This window comes from Muntiacus reevesi, chromosome 1 (genome assembly GCF_963930625.1).
Source record: "Muntiacus reevesi chromosome 1, mMunRee1.1, whole genome shotgun sequence".
NCBI lineage: Eukaryota > Metazoa > Chordata > Mammalia > Artiodactyla > Cervidae > Muntiacus > Muntiacus reevesi.
Window position 1 is genome coordinate 10,322,801 of NC_089249.1, and position 20,033 is coordinate 10,342,833.

At 39.0% G+C, this 20,033-nt stretch overlaps 1 protein-coding gene and 1 pseudogene across 2 annotated transcripts in view; one reads left to right on the forward strand and one right to left on the reverse strand.

Moving 5' to 3' along the window:
• Nucleotides 1-3,334: 3,334 nt before the first annotated feature.
• SCYL2 (SCY1 like pseudokinase 2) overlaps nucleotides 3,335-20,033 on the forward strand; it is a 49,925-nt gene continuing 33,226 nt past the window's right edge. Inside the window, exons 1-2 of one of the 2 annotated variants that reach the window (XM_065937524.1) lie at nucleotides 3,335-3,524; nucleotides 15,056-15,260. In XM_065937524.1, the coding sequence (XP_065793596.1) occupies nucleotides 15,084-15,260 (177 nt within the window). In that variant the 5' untranslated portion in view covers nucleotides 3,335-3,524; nucleotides 15,056-15,083. The remainder of the gene's footprint in view (nucleotides 3,525-15,055; nucleotides 15,261-20,033) is intronic. The other variant, XM_065937532.1, reaches the window with a different exon arrangement.
• On the reverse strand, nucleotides 5,106-5,542 carry LOC136159134 (large ribosomal subunit protein uL24-like; annotated as a pseudogene).

Below are 20,033 nucleotides of genomic sequence, written 5' to 3' on the forward strand. Positions count from 1 at the left end.
TTTTCAAAAACTAGGAAGCACACAATTCATCAGAGGAGATAAAGTTTTTCCTGGTATAAATTCTGAAGTATTTATGTGATCATTTCCTCATAACCATTTTAGAGCAAATGCAGAAATAGATTAATTTATACATGGCTCTTTCTTCTACTAATTTCTGAAGAAACATGAAAGTTGAATATTTAAGGTTCGCTCAGTGAAGACTGTTCTGCCAGCATCTAAACACAAAATACTACAATATCTATGTTAACACTAACCTTAAATGTTCCTTTGCTTTTATTTCATCAGTTAACCCAGTCTCAGAATTCTTTTTTCTTTTGCAAAAAACGTAAGATGATTTATTGCCTAGAAACCTGTAGAGGCTATTGTTTGAATCTTCAAATTCCAATTCCTTTTAATTTTTGAATAGCTTCATTCCTACTGGTTCAATTACTTTATGGTTCATTAGAACTTGCCAAAGACAAACTCCTTTAAGACGAGAGATGTCATCACTACTTAGGCACATATTTTGCATAAGATGACTTAACACTGCATCGACAACATAGGAACCAGTACAAGTCTTCTATGTTCATAAATGATGCCTCCTTCTTTTCATTTCCACTTGAGTCTGAAGGGAGTAAATAATACCATCCCATAGCTGAGTGGCTTGAAAAGGACCAGAGCATCATGAAAAAAAATTTTAATATGTTTCTAGCAAGTTTAGATTACACAAAAATGTTTTTTTTTTTTTTTTGCAACCTTATGCTTTTTTATGTCATATCTGCTGCCAATGCCTTTCTTAAGTTTCTTCTCCTCACATCTTATGGAAACTATAATAGGTTTACTAAGGTTGCACATGTTCATCTGCCAATAAAATCAGAGTAAACCTAGGAATTTGCTTTATTGATAAAACATATACTATTATGTGAATGTGTAGTCTTGAAGAATATTAATTTAAGATACATTCCAAAGGAATGCACTCACTTACTGAAATCTTGTTTACTACAGAGCTGTGACTTCATCAGACTGTTTTCATTTCTTCTTTTTGACTTTTTGTGCAATGACAACCTTTGCATGAAAGAAATCTAGGGCAAGAAGCTGAAAAAAAACTGATTTATCTGTCAGTTGTTCTTGTTGAAAAAGAAAACTTAGTTAGGAATAATGAAAACCTGAAGACAATAAAATGTCCAGCACATGGAGACTAGTTAAATAGATTACAGCATAGCTTTATTACAGAATATTAAAAATCCATTAGGAAGAATGACATTTATAGCATGAAGGATTTCATTAAGTAGTAAAAACAGAGTTGGGTAAACAATTTGTATACTATCCTAGTTATGCAAAAATAAATTCCCAACCTATACACAAATATACTAAAACAGAAAGAAAGATCTGGAAGGATAAAATTCAAACTAACCTTTGGGAAATAGACATAATGAAATCATGTTCACTTTTCAGCATACATATTTCTGATTTTTATAATGTACATATATAAACTTTTTCAATTAATTGGAGACAATAAAATTTAAAAATTGAGATATAATTTACATTTCACAGAATTCACTCTTTTAAAGTGTACAATTCAATGACTTTTCATTCACAACTCTGTCCTGCTATCTCTTTCATCTAACTCCAGACCATTTCATCACTTCAAAAAGAAGACTCCATACAGTTAGCAGTCACACTTCATTCCCTCCTACCTCAGTGAATTTTTAATAAAATTTTTTTAGTAAGATAAGGGAATAAATTGAAACATCTAGAATGTTGTTTCTAGATTTTTGTTGTTAGAATTTGAGAATTTAAGGTCTTTCTTCCTTTGCCTATGAATAACTGGAAGTTCAATTCAGTTCAGTTCAGTCGCTTAGTCGTGTCTGACTCTTTGCGACTCCATGGACCGCGGAACGCCAGGCCTCCCTGTTCATCACCAACTCCCGAAGTTTACTCAAACTCATGTTCATTGAGTCGGTGATGCTATCCAATCATCTCATCCTCTGTCATCCCCTTCTCCTCCTGCCTTCAATTTTTCCCAGCATCAGGGTCTTTTCAGATGAGTCAGCTCTTTGCATCAGGTGACCAAAGTACTGGAGTTTCAACTTCAACATCAGTCCTTCCAACTAACACTCAGGACTGATTTCTTTTAGGATGGACTGGTTGGATCTCCTGGCAGGCCAAGCGACTCTCAAGAGTCTTCTCCAACACCACAGTTTAAAAGCATCAAGTCTTCGCGCTCAGCTTTCTTTATAGTCCAACTTTCACATCCATACACGACTACTGGAAAAACCATAGCTTTGACTAGATGGACCTTTGTTGGCAAAGTAATGTCTCTGCTTTTTAATATGCTGTCTAGGTTGGTCATAATTTTCCTTCCAAGGAATAAGTTAATAATAGGAAACTGGGTGCCAATTTTACATAACGGTGTGATGTTAAGAGCAAAGAAACAGTCACCTTCAAATGCCCTCTGTAGCAGAAGCTGTCTATCCTTGAACTATCACAGCGCGAAATATTGTGGACAGTGCGTAGACAGGTGGAGGGCAGAGTGGAAAAGGGGAAGGTTTGAGGAATAGGACAGTGATGGGCAAGTAGGGTCGAGGTTAGGGTAGGGTGGGGTAGATAAGCCTAGGAGTCTATAACCCAACAACAGGGTTATTTTCCATGGACCATCTGCCTCGCTAAGCGTCCTTAAACAAGTAGGCCAGGTTAAAGAAATAGTCCTCGAGCTCAAGGACTTGCAGCATTGGCATCAACTTGCGAACTTCTTAGAAATACAGACCATCACACCGTACTCTTGAATCCAAGCTGCATTTTAACAACATCCCCAAATGGTGTATTCATATTAAAGTCTGAGAAGCACTGCTTTCCAGGATTCCCCAAGAAGAGTAGCTTCTGAAAAGACCGAGAGGCGGTCCTCAGTCGGACTGAGAGGACAGGTGGGCGGGGAAAGGGGCGGGTCCAGGGGAAGGGGCGGGCCCCAGGGGCCTGAGCTCAAAGTCCGAACCTTCGCTCTCCTCAGCCGTCCCCCTCTTCAGGGCACACTTGGCTAGGCTCTAAAGGGCTACCTGTCCTCCTTTTCCTGGAGCCTCTGGGCTCACGAAGCTCGATCCGTTCCGCCCAGGGCCGGGAAGCTGGTTCTGGCCGTCAAGGCAAGGATATGGAACCGCGGAGTCAAAAGAGCTGCCAGAAACTCGTCCACCGGGCTCCTCCTCCGGCCCGTGACCCCGCCCCAACTTGGCTCTCTTGGGGCGGGGGCCAAAGAAGTCTCGGTCCCGCCCCTTCCGAACAGGCCGGAAGTGACGTCATGCCCGGACCGACTGGTCTTTCGGTCTTCTTCCCCCTCCTTTACTCTTCCTCCCCAATCCCGCCCCTTCCCTCCCCTTTCCCCTCCTCGAGTTCCAGCATTTGAGGCCGCGAGAGTGTAGGAGGCTATGGAGTAAGCGGGCGGCAGCGGCCAGGCGCCGAGGCTGAGCAGGAGCAGCCGAGAGGCGTTTGGGGGGCGGGGGGTGGGGGGAAAGAGACCCAGCGCCGGCCCACCTGAGGGAGAAGGGGAAGAGGTGAGTGACCGCCCATGGGCACCGAACGACCTCCTTCACCGGTCGCGCACCCGCCTGGGCTGCCCAGGCAGAGAAAAAGGAATGGGGAAGGGCCCGCGCGCGGGGTAGGCCTCCCAAGGTCCTCGGGGCTGGCGACTGTTGCCTGGTGACGGGCCTGCTGGCTGCAGGCGGGGCCGACTGGGCGGTAGGCGCCCTGGCGCGAAGCCGGGCTGGGGGAGCGGCAAGCTGCGGGGAGCGGATCTGGGAGGCCCGAGTCTCCCGAAGAGGCCTGGAAGCGACTGGAGACCCGGGGCTGGAGCCATCTGCTGGAGGGAGAGCCCCCTGCTCGGGCTCAGGAGCTCGGGTTTCCGCGGTGGAGATCTTTGGTTCCCTTTTGGGAAATAGGACACTCCTCCGGGACTGGGTGAGAAGAGCTCCCCTCAGTGCTGAGGTGCGCCTCTGATAACCTGGGTTACCATCTGAGGCCCTCCGGCCCAGCGTCCTTTTCTGACAGGAGCTTTAGTTTTGGAGTGGAAGGTTATTGTTTGTGAGGTGGGTGGGGCAGGTGTTTTGTTAAATACCCTCTCCGAGGCTCCTGCGCTCCTGTTTTTCTTTGTGGGAGAGAAAGGATGGAAGAAGGTTGAGACCCATGAAGCTTGTAAAAACTTGGGATCCGACAGAGTACATACCTGTGGTCAGTAATTAAGGGAACCAATGTTGTCAAGTCAGCTCCCGTAACAGTCTTCTTGAGGCTCCAGTCTTAAGCGACTTAAAAGCACCAGGTCAGTAGTGACACAGTTTTAAGTTGCAAACTAATATTTTTATAGATCAAAGTCTGGAGTCAAAAAATTTACAAATTGGATTCTGTGAGTAAGAAGTTTCCTAAATCGCATTCGCAAAGCTCTTCATTCTGGAATATTAATACGGTTTAAGGTTAATGCACCAAACCAGCTTGCCACAATAAAACGCCCTTCACGTTCTGATAACAGCTTGAAAGTCAGGTGGTTGAAGCTTCCTTTTGGACTTTACAGGTTATTTTTTTGTTTGGTTGGTTTCTTATTTTTTTTTTTCCATTTAAATATATATTTTTTTAAGTTTAAAAATTTTTTTTAAAGTTTTAAAATAATCTATCAGCTGAGTGTATAAGTAGAATTCTTGAGACACTATTAAACTGTAGTCATAAAAGACAATTTTTAGCGAGTGTTTAAAGGAAAGAACCCAAAGGAAAGTAAGGACCTTCATTCTGTTCAGATCATTTTACACACATGCAGAGACCTATTGCCTTCTCTCTGATATCCTAAAACACCCAATAAAATATAAGCACAATGTACACTGAAATGTTTCTATAAAAAACAATCCCATAATTAGGAATAACTACTCATACATGTTTGAAAGTGATGACTTTTTTTTTTTTTTTTGAAAGTCATGACTTATCTCCCAAGGAAAATAGGTCCTCTTACCCAAGTGACTAGTTTCCATCATTCATCCTTTCTATAGGAGCTCAAGTTTGACAACTTCCTGTCTCATATCAGTCTTTCCTGGAGTCTTTTTTTATCCCCTTCATTTTAACAGTTTTTAATGAAAGCTGTAGACAAGATGACTTTATTCCTGCATCTTCTCAATTGTTTCTTCCTTTTATTTGCCCTTTTCTTTTCCTACTTGGCGAGATTTGGCTTTACGTTGGAGGATCTTTTTGCGGTCTTTGTCCAGTTTTAGTCTGGTGGTAACCAACGAGCTGAGGTGAATGCCCACATGGACAGCTGTGCCATCAGCCTTCTCGCGCTGCGCTTGTTCAGTGTAGATGCCGTGTTTCTTCCTGTAAACCTGGACTACTTTGCCGTTTGCTGCCCTTTGTAGTGCCCTCGTACAACCTGAACTTCATCATCCTTTCAGATGGGCATGGATCGAACGTTGTACTTCTGTCTTAGCTCTTTAGAAAGAGGAGCAGACATAATTTTCCTGCGAATGTGGGAAGGCGCGTTGAAATGCCTTTTTCGATTCTTGCTTCGGTCAGAAGTCACAAAGGGATTGAACTTCATTTTGGCCGCTGGAGCTGCAGCGATGGCCGAAGAAGGGCTGGAGTCTTATTTGAATATCTCTTGAGTCTGTCTGCTTCTGGTCTTCACACTAGTATTCTAGTTCCAGCCACCATCGTTTCTCATTTGAATTATTAACGGTCTCCTAATTAGGGTCTTCCCAGGTGGCCCTACAGATAAGGCAATGGCACCCCACCCCAGTACTCTTGCCTGGAAAATCCTGTGGATGGAGGAGCCTGGTAGGCTGCAGTCCATGGGGTCGCTAGGATCGGACACGACTGAACAACTTCACTTTCACTTTTCACTTTGATGCATTGGAGAAGGAAATGGCAACCCACTCCAGTATTCTTGCCTGGAGAATCCCAGGGATGGGAGAGCCTGATGGGCTGCTGTCTATGGGGCCGCACGGAGTTGGACATGACTGAAGTGACTTAACAGCAGCAGCAGCAGGTGGCCCTAGCGGTAAAGAACCTGCCTGCCACTGCAGGATACATAAGAGACGCAGGTTCGATCCCTGGATCGGGGAGATCCCTGGAGTAGGAAATGGCAACCCACTCCAGTATTCTTGCCCAGAGAATCCCATGGACAGAGGAGCCTGGCGGGCTACAGTCCATAGCGTCACAAAGGGCAGGCAGGACTAAAGTGACTTAGCACACACGGAGCACACAATTAGGGTCTACCTGCATTTACTGTTGGCTCCTATAGTTTTGCACACCAGACTGAGTGATTTTTCAAAATGCAGATCTGATCACACAATCTTCATGTCTGAAACCCTTCACTTTTTTTTAAGAGAAACTAAAATTCTTTAACAGGCTGTTTGGACATCTCTTAATTGCCTTTGCAACCTCATCTCCACATTGCTTTCTGGCCTCCTTTACTTCTCCTAGTCATTTTGTTCTTTCTGTTCTGCTTCAGGTGTATGGCATTTGATTATGATGCTTCCTTTGCCTGGAAATGCTCTTCCTTTCCTTTTCATCCAGTTAATGCCTGCTCTTCATTCAACTTACATCAGGGAAGACTTTCCTAATTAGGGGTACATTCCCCTGATTATATGTTCTCATGACGCCATTGCAGAATTGCCATACTGATTAATACGTATTAAATTAATGAGATTTCCCTCATGTCTTGATACTGTGCTTAATAAGTGCTTGCTTGATAAGTGCTTAATAAATGTTTGTTAAATGTATGAATTCATTAACTGCTTATGAAAAGTTCCAGGAATTTTGTGTGCGTCATTGTCTTTAATCCTTACAACAGTTACTTGAGGCATGGGTGACAATTTCCCTTTTTTAAAGACTGGAAATAAGAGTTAGGGATGCTAGTTGGTGGTTATAGTGCTTTTATGAAACCTGGCATTTGAACCCAGGTTTTGCTGCCACTGAAGACTGTACTTAATCACGTAATTCTCATACTGTGTGTCATAATCACCTGGGGAGCTGCTCAAAATATAAATACCTTGACTGCATATTTAAGTAGTGATTGTACAGTCACTGTATTATATCCAACTTTTTGCAACCCTGTGGACTGCAGCATGCCAGGCTTCCTTGTCCTTCACCATCTCCTGGAGGTTGCTGAAATTCATGTCTGTTGAGTCGGTGATGCTATCTAACCGTCTAATCCTCTGCCTCCCTCTTTCCTTTTGCCTTCCGTCTTTCTCAGCATCAGGGTCTTTTCCAATGAGTCGGCTCTTCCCATCAGGTGGCCAGAGTATTGGAGATTCAGCATCAGTCCTTCCAATGAATATTCAGGCCTGATTTCCTTTAGGATTGACTGGTTTGATTTCTTTGCAGTCCAGGGGACTTTCAAGAGTCTTCTCCAGCACCACAGTTTCGACGTTCCCCAGAATTTGAAGATCATTGCTTTGAAGTTTGAAGACCATTTTTTTCAACAACACTTCTGTGCTGTATGGGTTTCGGTTTTCACACATTTCAGTTTAACTGCACTGTATTTCAGATTTTAGGTCTTCTTAAGGAATAGTCACAGTCCTGAGGAAATAAGCTTAGTTATCATTTTATCTAATTTCCTAGTCAGTTATTCTTTTTCTTCTGGCTAGAGTTGCTGAATTAAAAGTAGAGAAGTCAGTTTGCTGACAGAGGTCCTTATGGTCAAAGGTATGATTTTTCCAGTATTCATATACGGATGTCAGAGTTGGACCATAAAGAAAGCTGAGTCCTGAAGAATTGATGCTTTTGAACTGCAGTGCTGGATAAGACTCTTGAGAGTCCCATGAACAGCAAGGAGATCAAACCAGCCAATCCTAAAGGAAACCAGCCCTGAATAGTCATTGGAGGGACTGATGCTGAAGCTGAAGCTCCAGTACTTTGGCCACCTAATGCGAAGAGCCGACTCACTGGAAAAGACCCTGATGCTGGGAGAGATTGAGGGCAGGAGGAGAAGGGGATAACAGAGGATGAGATGGTTGGATGGCATTGACTCAGTGGACATGAGTCTCTGGGAGATGGTGAAGGACAGGGAGGCCTGGCATGCTGCAGTCCATGGGGTCCCAGAGAGTCGGACACGACTGAGGACTGAGCGACAGAGTTGCTGAGCAGTGAGACACTGCCAGCCCCGGTGCTGTTGCTCTGTTTCCTGGTTTTTAATTATAATGATTTCCAAGTGTCTGCTGACTTCCTAGAGTAAAAACTGTACTTAGTTCATGGGCTGAAAGTGCCTTCTAAAGAGTTGGATATAATTTTTCCTCAAATTTTACTTATTGTTCAAATTAGTTATTTGATACGTTAGCATATGTTGCCTTGTAACCTCACATTCTGCTTTTAAAATCTTACTGTATACACACTTAATGATGAAAACGATGTTTTACTTCTTGTTTCTCCTACTGTACCTAGTCTGGTGTTTCTTACCTCTTCTGTACCCAGTAATTTATTGAGTGATGTGTGCTTCACTGTACATTGCTGTCTTCTTAGTTTTTTGTTTCTTGAATCAGGGATGTCTTTTGAAATAGTTGGTTCTAGCTCAACTTATAATAATTATATACTGTTTGTAGTTATAAAGAGAATGATTGTGTTCAGCTGATACAATCTTTGTTTCTCAAGTAAAACTAAACATAGTTTCTGTTCCTGAGTAAAACTAAACATGGTTTCTGTATAGGCCAAAGAATGTTTTTAACCATATTTTTAAGCACTATCTTTTTAAAAACTTTAGTAATCTGTAAGCACCCCCTACCAAAAAAAAAAGTATTTCATAAATTCTGTGATTGGTTTACTTCTCTACCTCTTGCCACTTTGATGGTAAGCTCTTTCATGGCTTATTTTTATTTTATTTCTTTATTCCCCAGTTTCTTATGTGGTGTCAGGTACATAGTGGGTGCTCAATAAATATTAAATAATTCACCAGATGAATTTTCATGTCTGTTTCTACCTTGGGTACACCAGTGTTGACTCTGCTTGGCTAATGGATAGGCAACTCAAATTTGAATACTAACTCTGAAAATATCCTTTGTTTTGATACTCAACTATTTATAGTTTTCAAATCACATCATATATAGTCTTCCTCCCCTTCATGTCTTGGCATAGTCCTTTCTGGAAACTCCTTCACTTTTCTCCTACTTGAAAAACACTTCTCTTCTTTTTTTCTTTTAAATTTTTTATTGGAATGTAGTTGATTTACAAACACTTCATTTTTGAGCTCATCTCCATGTTCCCAACGCATGTTACATTCATACTCTAGTTAACTGGTGTAAGTCTTTGCAGGTCAGAGTGTGCTACTCAACTGAGTCCCTAAATAGCAGAAATGTTTCCATTTACATCTGTATTCCCAACATGACAAGTGCATGGCATGTAATACATAGCTTAGGCAGAGTTAGAGGAGAGGATATGTAGGTTTTAAATAGGATTTTAATGTCTCTTCCACCTTCCCATCAAAATCAGTAGCAGATGTTCATAGAAAACAACTTGGCATGGCAATAAATGTTTTCATAATTCCAGTAGCAACACTTTCCAACTGCTTTCAGAAATGCAGTATTAAATAGAAAAAGGAAAGTGAATTTTTATTTCTATTTACAGGCAGTTCAAATCTTTAACAGAAGAAAGTAAGTTACAGCTAAATAAATATAATTTAATTAACTGAGAAAATAGGACACAGACTAACGCCACCTTCATCCAGTGGCCTTCTGGATATTTTTGCTTGTGTATTCTCTAAAAATTTTGTAAGACATTGTACTTTTTGTGCTCTAAGTTGATAGCATCAGAATTTTTTTTTTGTCAAGGGTTTAGATGGTTACAGAATGTCTAATTTCTAGATTGTTTTGTTTTTATCAGAACCTTGGAGTTTTTGCTTACTAATTGAAATAAGCTTGTTCTGTACACTCCTGTGGGCTTCTCTGGTGGCTCAGCGGTTAAAGCGTCTGCCTGCAGTGCTGTTTGATTCCTGGGTCGGGAAGACCCCCTGGAGAAGGAAGTGGCATCCCCCTCCAGTATTCTTGCCTGGAGAATACCATGGATGGAGGAGCCTGGTGGGCTACAGTCCATGGGTTCGCAGAGTCGGACACGACTGAGCTACTTCACTCACTCACCATACACTCCTGTAATAACTATCTTGTTTCTTAAGATTCTGTGATTCTGTGACAGATAAGGCATAGGATTTTGCCATTATGAACTAAAGCACAAGCCCCTTCAGAATTTCCTACCAAACTTCTTTTTGCTTTACTCTTAAGAGATTTTCAGGATTACTGTATTCTCAAATTGCAGTTTCCCTTTTGGCATGCCTGCTAAGGTTTTGTATACCCAGAGAAATGCCCTATAATAAGACTAGGATGGTTGAGAAAAATGTTTTACTTTGGTCAAGTGGGAGAAAATTGTGAAAAAGAATTGGCTAAGGGAAATTTGCAAGACACACACTTGTTCTCAGGCAAATCAATTTTAGGAAAGAATACACATGTCTTCCCTGGTGGCTCTGCCTGCCAGCGCAGGAGGCGGGGTTTCAGTCACTGATTTGAAAAGATCCCCTGCAGAAGGAAATGGCAGCCCACTCCAGTGTTCTTGTCTGGGAAATCCCATGGACAGAGCAGCCTGATGGTGTCCATGGAGCTGCAAGAGTGGAACACAACTTAGCATCTAAATGACAACAATACATGGCAGCTGAAGGTTTGATGAGTGATAGGCCTCTAGACCTCTTTCTGTGCGATAGACCCTTAGACAATCTAATGAAACCTATGGACCCGCAGCTTGTCAGTTTCTTTCTACAAAAGCCTCTGGGATTCTGATTGGATTGCATCGAATGTATAGATTGATGGGGAAAATTGACACTATCTTAACGATATTGTACAAACGGTATTGTCTGTACAACTTTTTCCATTTAAGTCGTCTTCAATTTTTCACAGAAAATTTTATTTTCATTGTGCAAGTCTTTGTATCTTTTTTAAGCCTTTGTATCTTATTAAATTTATTCATAAGTATGTTGTGTCCTTGAAATGCTATTTTTTCAATTTGCTGTATTTATTTGCATCACTGTTTGTCTTTTAAATTTTTTACTTTGCATGTCAACTTTTTTTTTAGTTCCTTAATTTTTTAAATTGAAGTATGTTTGATTTACAGTGTTCAGTTTCAAGCATACACCAAAGTGATTCAGTTATGCATACATACATATATATATGTATTTTCTTTTCCAGGTCATTTTCCATTATAAGTTACTACAAGATACTTTCTCATAGGCCTAGGCTCCCAGGAAATCACTGCTTTTACCCTTGGTTTCAGTGCTTGTGAGATTTTTGTGTGCATCCTTTAAGAGTAAAGTCTGTGAAACTCCTGTGGCTAAGCCCACCTGGCCTTCAAAGCCAAATGCTCTGGGGGTTCCTTCTCCCAGGGTGCTAGAGCTCTGGGCTAGGGAGCCTGATGTGGGGCTCAGAACTCACTCCTGTGAGAGAACCTCTATAATAAAAATTATCTCTAGTTTGTGGGAAAATATCTCGTATCCTGGGGGAGTAGGAGATTTGATTATATCGTGAGTCCACTCCTCTTACCCGTTTTGTGGTTCTGTCTTTATGTCCTTAGTTGTAGGGGATCTTTTCTGGTAGATTTCAGTTCTTTTCAGTGGATTATTTTGATTTTGTTGTGCTCAAGAGAGGAGATGAGCTTAGATTCCTTCTATTCCACCATCGTGGCCATTCCTCCCTTCAAAATGGTAATTTTGAAATTTCCATGATCAGTTGTCTGTTTCTAAAATATAAAAGTAGTCTTTTCAAAAAAGTATTTTCATATTCTGCCTTCATGCTAACTTACATATTAATTCCAGTAGCTGTTTTTGTGGATTACTTCTGACTTTCTTGTCTATGATCATGTTATTAAGAATAAAGAATTTTACTTCTTCTCTTCCTTCCTGTAGATATTTAAAGATACTATTTATCAGGTTGAGGAAGCTCCTTTCTGTTCTTAGTTTGCTGAGAGTTTTTATACTGAATGAGTATTGACTTTTGTCAAAAAAATTTTTCTGCCTTAACCTAGTTATTGTTGTTCAATAACTCAGTTGTGTCCGAATGTTTGCAACCCTGTGGACTGCAGCTTGCCAGGCTTCTGTACCTTCACTATCTCACCGAGTTTGTTCAAACTCATGTCCATTGAGTCGATGATGCCGTCCAACTATCTCATTCTCTGTTGCCCCCTTCTCCTCCTGCCCTCAATCTTTGCTAGCATCAGGGTCTTTTCCAGAGAATCTGCTCTTCGCAAATAGTGGCCAAATTACTGGAGCTTCAGCTTTAACATCAGTCCTTCCAATGAATATTAAGGGTTGATTTCCTTTAGGATTAGCTGGTTTGATCTCCTTGCAGTCCAGGGGACTCTTAAGAGTCTTCTCCAGCACCACAGTTGGGAAGCATCAATTCTTCAGCACTCAGTCTTCTTTATGGTCCACCTCTCACATCCACACACGACTATTGGAAAACCATAATTTTGACTATATGGAGCATTGTCGACATAGTGATGTCTCTGCTTTTTAATATGCTGTCTAGGTTTGTTGTGACTTTTCTTCCAAGGATGGAGTGTCTTTTAATATCTTGACTGCAGTCACCCCATACTCAGCAGTCAATCCCTCTAAGCCTGGAGTTCTGTTTGTGGTAAGAGTTGTGGTTATGAAATGTATTTCTTTTACTGGGTTGGCCAGAAAGGTCATTTGGGTTTTTCCTGTTACATCTTATAGGAAATATAGGGTTATGCTGACTTTCTCTTCAGTTATGGTAGTTGCACCTTCCAAAGAATTTTTTCACTTTATCCAAGTTGTTGAATTAATTGGCTGGCATAAGATTATCCATAATATAATACCTGATTGATTCAGAATCTATAGAATCTGTAAGGGATTAGCATCTGCAGGATTTCCTCTATTTACAGTACTGGTCATTTGTGTTTTTAAAAGTTTTCTTAATGTAGTTAGAGATTTATCTTAAAAAAGTGTGTGGCTTCATTGCTTTTCTTTTTCATTTCTCATTAAATTAAATTCAGTCTGTTCCATTGAAGTCTATTGTTTATTTTCCTCTTTCTACTTTTTAAATTTATTTTGAGTTAAATTCTCTCCTTTTTTTTAACTTCCTAAGTTGGAAGCTTATAGCATTGATTTTGGAATTTTTTCCGCTAATATAAACATTTAAAGCTATTAATTTCCTATAAGGCATGCTTTGCCTACATACCACAGATTTCTCAATTTCGTTTCATTTCATTCTTTCATTTCCAGACATTTTAAAATTTTTTCTGTGATTTATTTTTTAACCCTTGAGTATTTAGAAGTGTTGTTTAATTTCCAGGTATTCGCATTTTTCTAGATATTTATCTATCACTGACTTCTAGCTTAATTTCATTGTCCTTGTTGAACATATTTTATATTATTCCAGTAGTTTCACTCATTTGAGACTTGCTTTATGGTCCAGCATATAGTCTATGTTAGTGAATATACCATGTACATATGAAAACAAAATGCATTCTGCTTTTGTTGAGTGGAGTGTTTTAGGTTAGGTTACTTGCTTTGTTGTTGTTAAGTCGCTAATTCGTGTCCTGCTCTTTTGTGACCCCATGGACTATAGCCCACCAGGCTCCTCTGTCCATGGGAAGAACTGTCCAGGCAAGAATACTGTAATGGGTTGCCATTTCCTTTCTCCAAGGGATCTTCCCGACCCAGGAACTGAACCCACATCTCCAGTGTTCAGGACTTCTACGTCCTTACTGATTTTCTGTCTTTTTGGTCTTTCTGTCCACCAGCCACTAAGAATGGATCTGTGAAGTCTCCAGCTACACTTGAAGATTTGTCTATTTCTTCCTTCAGTTCTATTAGTTTTTGCTGCATTTATTTTGAAGCTCTCTTAGTTCAGTATGTACACATTTAGGATTGTTATATCTTCTTGAGAATTGACAACTTTGTCACTGTAAAGTGTCCCTCTTAGTCTTGAAGCCTGTTCTGTCTGTTATTAATACAGCCACTCCAGCTCGGTGTATTTTCACATTTTTAAACTTAGTTGCAGCATATGGGATCCAATTCCCTGAGCAGTGGAAGACCAAAGTCTTAACCAGTAAACTATCAGGGAAGTCCCCATTTTTAAACTTTTAAATCATCCTGTAAAGTGGGCTTATTGTAAACAATGTATAATTGAGTCTTGCTTTTTAAATCTAGTTTTATAGTCTCAGTCATTTAACAGGGCTTTAAATCATTTACATCTAATGTAGTTATTTATATGGTCGGATTTAACTCTACTATCTTGTTACTTATTTTCTATTTTTAACATTTGTTCTTTGTTTTTTTCTTTTCCTATTTTTTAAAAAATTAACTCAGTTTACTGAAGGGTTCCATTTTATTTCCACTATTGGCTGTTTAGGTTTGTCTTTTTGTTATTTTAGGTAGTGCTTTAGGGTCTATAATATGTCTTTAATGTGCCACAGTCTAACTTCAAATTATATTATACTACCTCACATATAAGAATATTTCAAAAATATACTTTCACTTCCCCTGTCTTATCCTTGGTTTGTCTTGTTATATTTTTACTTTTACATATAAGTGCGATACATTTTTGCTATTTTTGCTTTAAATGATTAGCTATCTTTTAAAGATAATGTAAAATAAGTTTTTTATGTACTTGAATAATTTTTACTTTTAGAGTCCTCTGCTCCTTTTGTAGATTCAGATTTCCATCTGGTATAGTTTAGTATAACAGTAGAGCCTTTCAGGTTTTGTATAGTTATTTTTACTGAGAAGAAAGATTCAGACCCTCTGTACCACTTCAAGTCTTAAAGGGCCTTATAATATGTACCATTGTTATATAATTGAGCAACATTCGTGTTAGTGTCAAGTGTGACTGTGTCTTTTCTCTTATTAGTCTGTGACAGTTAAGGTTGAAGCACAGTTTGGCTCCTAGACTCAAGTATATTGGGTTCTCTGAAGGCAAAATTAGCATGTAACTTTGTCTCTATAGGATTGTTTTGCTTGTTGTCTGGAGTATATTAAACTTTCAAAGTAAGTAATGAATAAGTGCTTAAAGGAGTAAGAACCAATGATCACTGCTCTCCTGTACTTCTGTGTTTCTAGGTAACTATAACTACCCAGAACTGCAGCCATGGAGTCCATGCTAAATAAGTTGAAGAGTACCGTTACAAAAGTAACAGCTGACGTCACTAGTGCTGTGATGGGAAATCCTGTCACTAGAGAATTTGATGTTGGTCGACACATTGCCAGTGGTGGCAATGGGCTAGCTTGGAAGATTTTTAATGGCACAAAAAAGTCAACAAAGCAGGTAAGTTTTAGTTTAGAGTTCAGCTGGAAAAAAACACACATGCTAATAATGACGATACTGTGCATGTATGCATTTTTATTTTAAGAAATGCTGAAAGTAATCGGTTCTTTAGTTGTCATTTCATTCATCTAAGGAAGTCATAGAAAAACCAATGCTTTTAAACATGCCCTTGAATGTCCTAGTTACAAATACATTATTTGATGTATCAGCTCATCTTGTGATTTAATTTTGTTTACTTAATAACATAAACATATCAGTTGAGCAAATGAGTGTATTAGATATTTAGCATAATGTTTTAGAATAAAAATTCCCATGTTCCTTTTATCTTTATCGATGTTATGACATACTACTCAGTTAAACTTTTCTAATGTTAAGTGCATTCTTTTTTTGAGCATTCTTACTTCCCTCTTTTCTTCTACAGCCTTCTAGAAAACAGACTTCTGTAATATTTTTTCATGTTTATTAACCTGGTAATTTTTACCATCAAAGGGCAATACATTTGTGATATAATCAGTAGTATGTTTTGGGGTTTTGATTTTAAAGTTATTTTGAGACTATTCTTTTAGTGAAGAGTAGTTTGAGTTGTATTTTTATTAAGAAACCAACAGATAGTTCTGAGAAATGTGGAGGATTGTTAAAATTTACTAATCACTTTCTTTTGGAATTGTTGAAGAATTGGAAAATCTCCAGGTTTAAAACCTCTGTGGAAATATATTCTTTAAAAAGATAAATTAGTTTCCAAAAGTACTTCACTTCCCTATATGTGAAACATATAGACTTTAAGACATGTGAAGTTTATTACACATATTTTCCAATTAGTATCAAAATTCTATAATTGTCAGTATGCATTACGACTTTTCCAAAATCAGATTATTCCCAAATAAGTATATTAAAGACTGATTTGGCTTTGGTTATCCTTTTATGAAAGAGGAGTCTTGGTCCTGTGATAGATTGCTGGTATGTGGTTTGTTCAGTTCAGTTCAGTTCAGTCGCTAGTCATGTCCGACTCTTTGCGACCCCATGAATTGCAGCACACCAGGCCTCCCTGTCTATCACCAACTCCCAGAGTTTACTCAAACTCATGCTCATCGAGTTGGTGATGCCATCCAGCCATCTCATCCTCTGTCATCCCCTTCTCCTCCTGCCCCCAATCCCTCCCAGCATCAGGGTCTTTTCCAATGAGTCAACTCTTGGCATGAGGTGGCCAAAGTACTAGAGTTTCAGCTTCAACATCAGTCCTTCCAATGAATACCCAGGACTAATCTCCTTTAGGATGGACTGGTTGGATCTCCTTGCAGTCCAAGGGACTCTCAAGCGTCTTCTCCAACACCACAGTTCAAAAGCATCAATTTTTCAGTGCTCATCTTTCTTCACAGTCCAACTCTCACATCCATACATGACCACTGGAAAAACCATAGCCTTGACCAGACAGACCTTTGTTGGCAAAGTAATGTCTCTGCTTTTTAATATGCTATCTAGGTTGGTCATAACTTTCCTTCCAAGGAGTAAGCGTCTTTTAATTTCATGGCTGCAGTCACCATCTGCAGTGATTTTGGAGCGCAGAAAAATAAAGTCTGACACTGTTTCCACTGTCTCCCCACCTGTTTCCCATGAGGTGATGGGACCAGATGCCATGATCTTAGTTTCTGAATGTTAAGCTTTAAGCCAACTTTTTCACTTTCCCCTTTCACTTTCGTCAAGAGGCTTTTCAGTTCCTCTTCACTCTCTGCCATAAGGGTGGGGTCATCTGCATATCTGAGGTTATTGATATTTCTCCCGGCAATCTTGATTCCAGCTTGTGCTTCTTCCAGCCCAGCATTTCTCATGATGTACTCTGCATAGAAGTTAAATAAGCAGAGTGACAATATACAGCCTTGACATACTCCTTTTCCTGTTTGGAACGAGTCTGTTGTTCCATGTCCAGTTCTAACTGTTGCTTCCTGACCTGCATACAGGTTTCTCAAGAGGCAGGTCAGGTGGTCTGGTATTCCCATCTCTTTCAGAATTTTCCACAGTTTATTGTGATCCACACAGTCGAAGGCTTTGGCGTAGTCAATAAAGCAGAAATAGATGTTTTTCTGGAACTCTCTTGCTTTTTCGATGATCCAGCGGATATTGGCAATTTGATCTCTGGTTCCTCTGCCTTTTCTAAAACCAGCTTGAACATCTGGAAGTTCTCGGTTCACGTATTGCTAAAGCTTGGCTTGGAGAATTTTGAGCATTACTTTACTAGTGTGTGAGAGGAGTGCATGTGGTTTGTACCTGACCTTAAATCTTGTTTTTTTGTCATTTGGTTGGAAGTCCTTAAGTCCAAAGTTGATCTGTACCTTAGATATTGATTGGTCATTTTTGAACATTGTTTTCACTTTTACCAGCAGCTCATCCCAAAAATAATTGTTCCTTGAGTACTTAGAAAGCTATGAATGAGATCATGAAGTTATGTAAATGACCAACCTCTAATTCCATTACAAATTACTTTTATAATCAGTTATATAAAGGAAAAGTGAAAGAATACCACATTTACTAAATTTTGCGTTGTTTATTAAGAATGCGATAACATAAGAGTGTCTTTGTCCTTAATCAAAAGAGTTCAGGGTGTTTGTGTTTATATCATTAGTTCATGTACTGAAACCCTCTGTTAATATTGAAGCTTATGTTGTTGCCATAGAACGTGAGAACTAGGCACAAATAATAGATGATTGCTTAGATATTGCATTATCTATATTGCTAATATAGATCTATATTGTTAATATAGCATTTCTCAGCAGCTGACTTTCAGCTGGTCTCTCTTCACAAGAGACTATAAAACTAGATGTAACTCAGAACTGAGTTCTCTTATGAAATGATACTGTACTCCTTTTTTTTTATTTGGCAAAATTATTGCTTTGAGGAAAAAGGTAGTTTTAGAGTATATCATTGCTGTCTATGGATATGATTTTGAATTTTCTTTCTTTGCCTCTTTCAAACCTCAGAGGTCAGAGCTCTCCCGTCTGGAATGCTGACTGATTCCTTAAGGAAGAGCTGAATGTCTAACCAGCTTGGCACTGAAGCCTCATTTGAATTTCTCCCTTAATTGAAAAATGTTAATTCTTTTTTCAGTAGCCTCATATTTATTAAAAGAGAATCAGAGAAAATAGATAATCTAGAGCTGTACTTAATGCAATATTGGTAGCCATATGATACATATGGCTTTTTCAATTAATTAAAATTAAGATTAAATTTAGTTTTTCTGTTGTTGCACTGATCACATTTCACATGCTGCATAGCCACATGTGGCTAGTATTACCATATTGGACAATGCAGGTATAGAACTTTCTATCATCACAGAAAGTTCTGTTGAGCAGTGCTGATTTTAGAGAAATGGGGGGAAAAATAATGGAAAAGGATACTCTTCTTTGTCCTTTTCTTTCCCCTTAAAGTGACATTGAGGATGAAGGAATCGTGCCTACCCTCTCAGCTTTTTTTTACTTAGCATATAGTGTACTTGATTGTAGTTGTGTTTTATAGCAGAATGAAAGTGAAGTGAGCGTGTTAGTCACTCAGCCGTGTCCAACTCCTTGTGACCCCACGTACTGTAGTCCGCCAGGCTCCTCTGTCCATGGGATTCTCCAGGCAAGATTACTGGAGTGGGTCGCCATTCCCTTCTCCAGGGGATCTTCCTGACCCAGGGATTGAACCTGGGTCTCCCACATTGCAGACAGATTCTTTACTGTCTGAGCCCCCAGGGCAGCCCTTATAGCACAATATATGATCTTAAATTTGACTTTGAGGTAAACATTGGGTAAGATATTTTGGGCTAGGAGATTCTTACACCTGGTTTTAATAGTTAAAAATAGGAAAGTGTTTTCTCTTGTTACATGGCAGTGAAATAAATACTATGATATTCAAACTGTTGCATTTAAAGTTTTCATCTTGTTCTTTCCTCCATTTCACATTTTACTGTTTTTAACATGATTTTCAAAAAGTATCATAATTTCACACTGTATTTAAAAAAAAAACCCACAAAAAACACAGCAGTATTTCCAAGTAAAAAGAATCCTTATATTAGTATTTTCAGGGTTTATATATATAGCCCTTTGAGGGTTATCTATGTATTTTTTCCTAGGGTTGGTTATTTCAAGTTCACATTAGTAGATGATTAATTAAAATTTTCAGATTATGTGCAACTTTAAAATTTTTAGCTTAAATGTTTGAACCCCTCTGAGAAGAGTTGTTAGAACAGCGATTAAAAAACTGATGAAAAAGAACATATTTATGAAACCTGGAATACAGCAAGATAAGAAGACTTGGTAAATACAAAGTTAGTTGTGCCTGGTTACTTTTGCTTTCATTGTACCTGATTGGACATCTGTATTATTACTCTGTCTTTATGCTTCCAAAAACCAATTTCTGCTGCTCTTTATTATTTTTGAAAGACATTCATTGAAGAAGTACCTCATAGTGAATAATTTAGGAAAGTGAAATTAAGATTTCCTGAGAATCTTCATGGCAAGTGTATATTTTGTAGTAAAATAAAGTCTTAGGCTAGTTTTGTATACAAAATGAGCCATTGAGAATTAAAAAGATTATTATTTAGATAAACTTAACCAAATACAACATGTAAACATGTGGAAATGGATAGATCTTCAATTATAGTTTATTAGCACTTGAAGCTACTATTTAGTCATAAGTACTATTTAGTTTCCTTTTTGAGTGTTTATTTAGAAGAAGCTCTTATTTCCTAACCATTAGTCTTTCTAGAATCTCTTTCTAGAGATGCTATAAAATAACTCT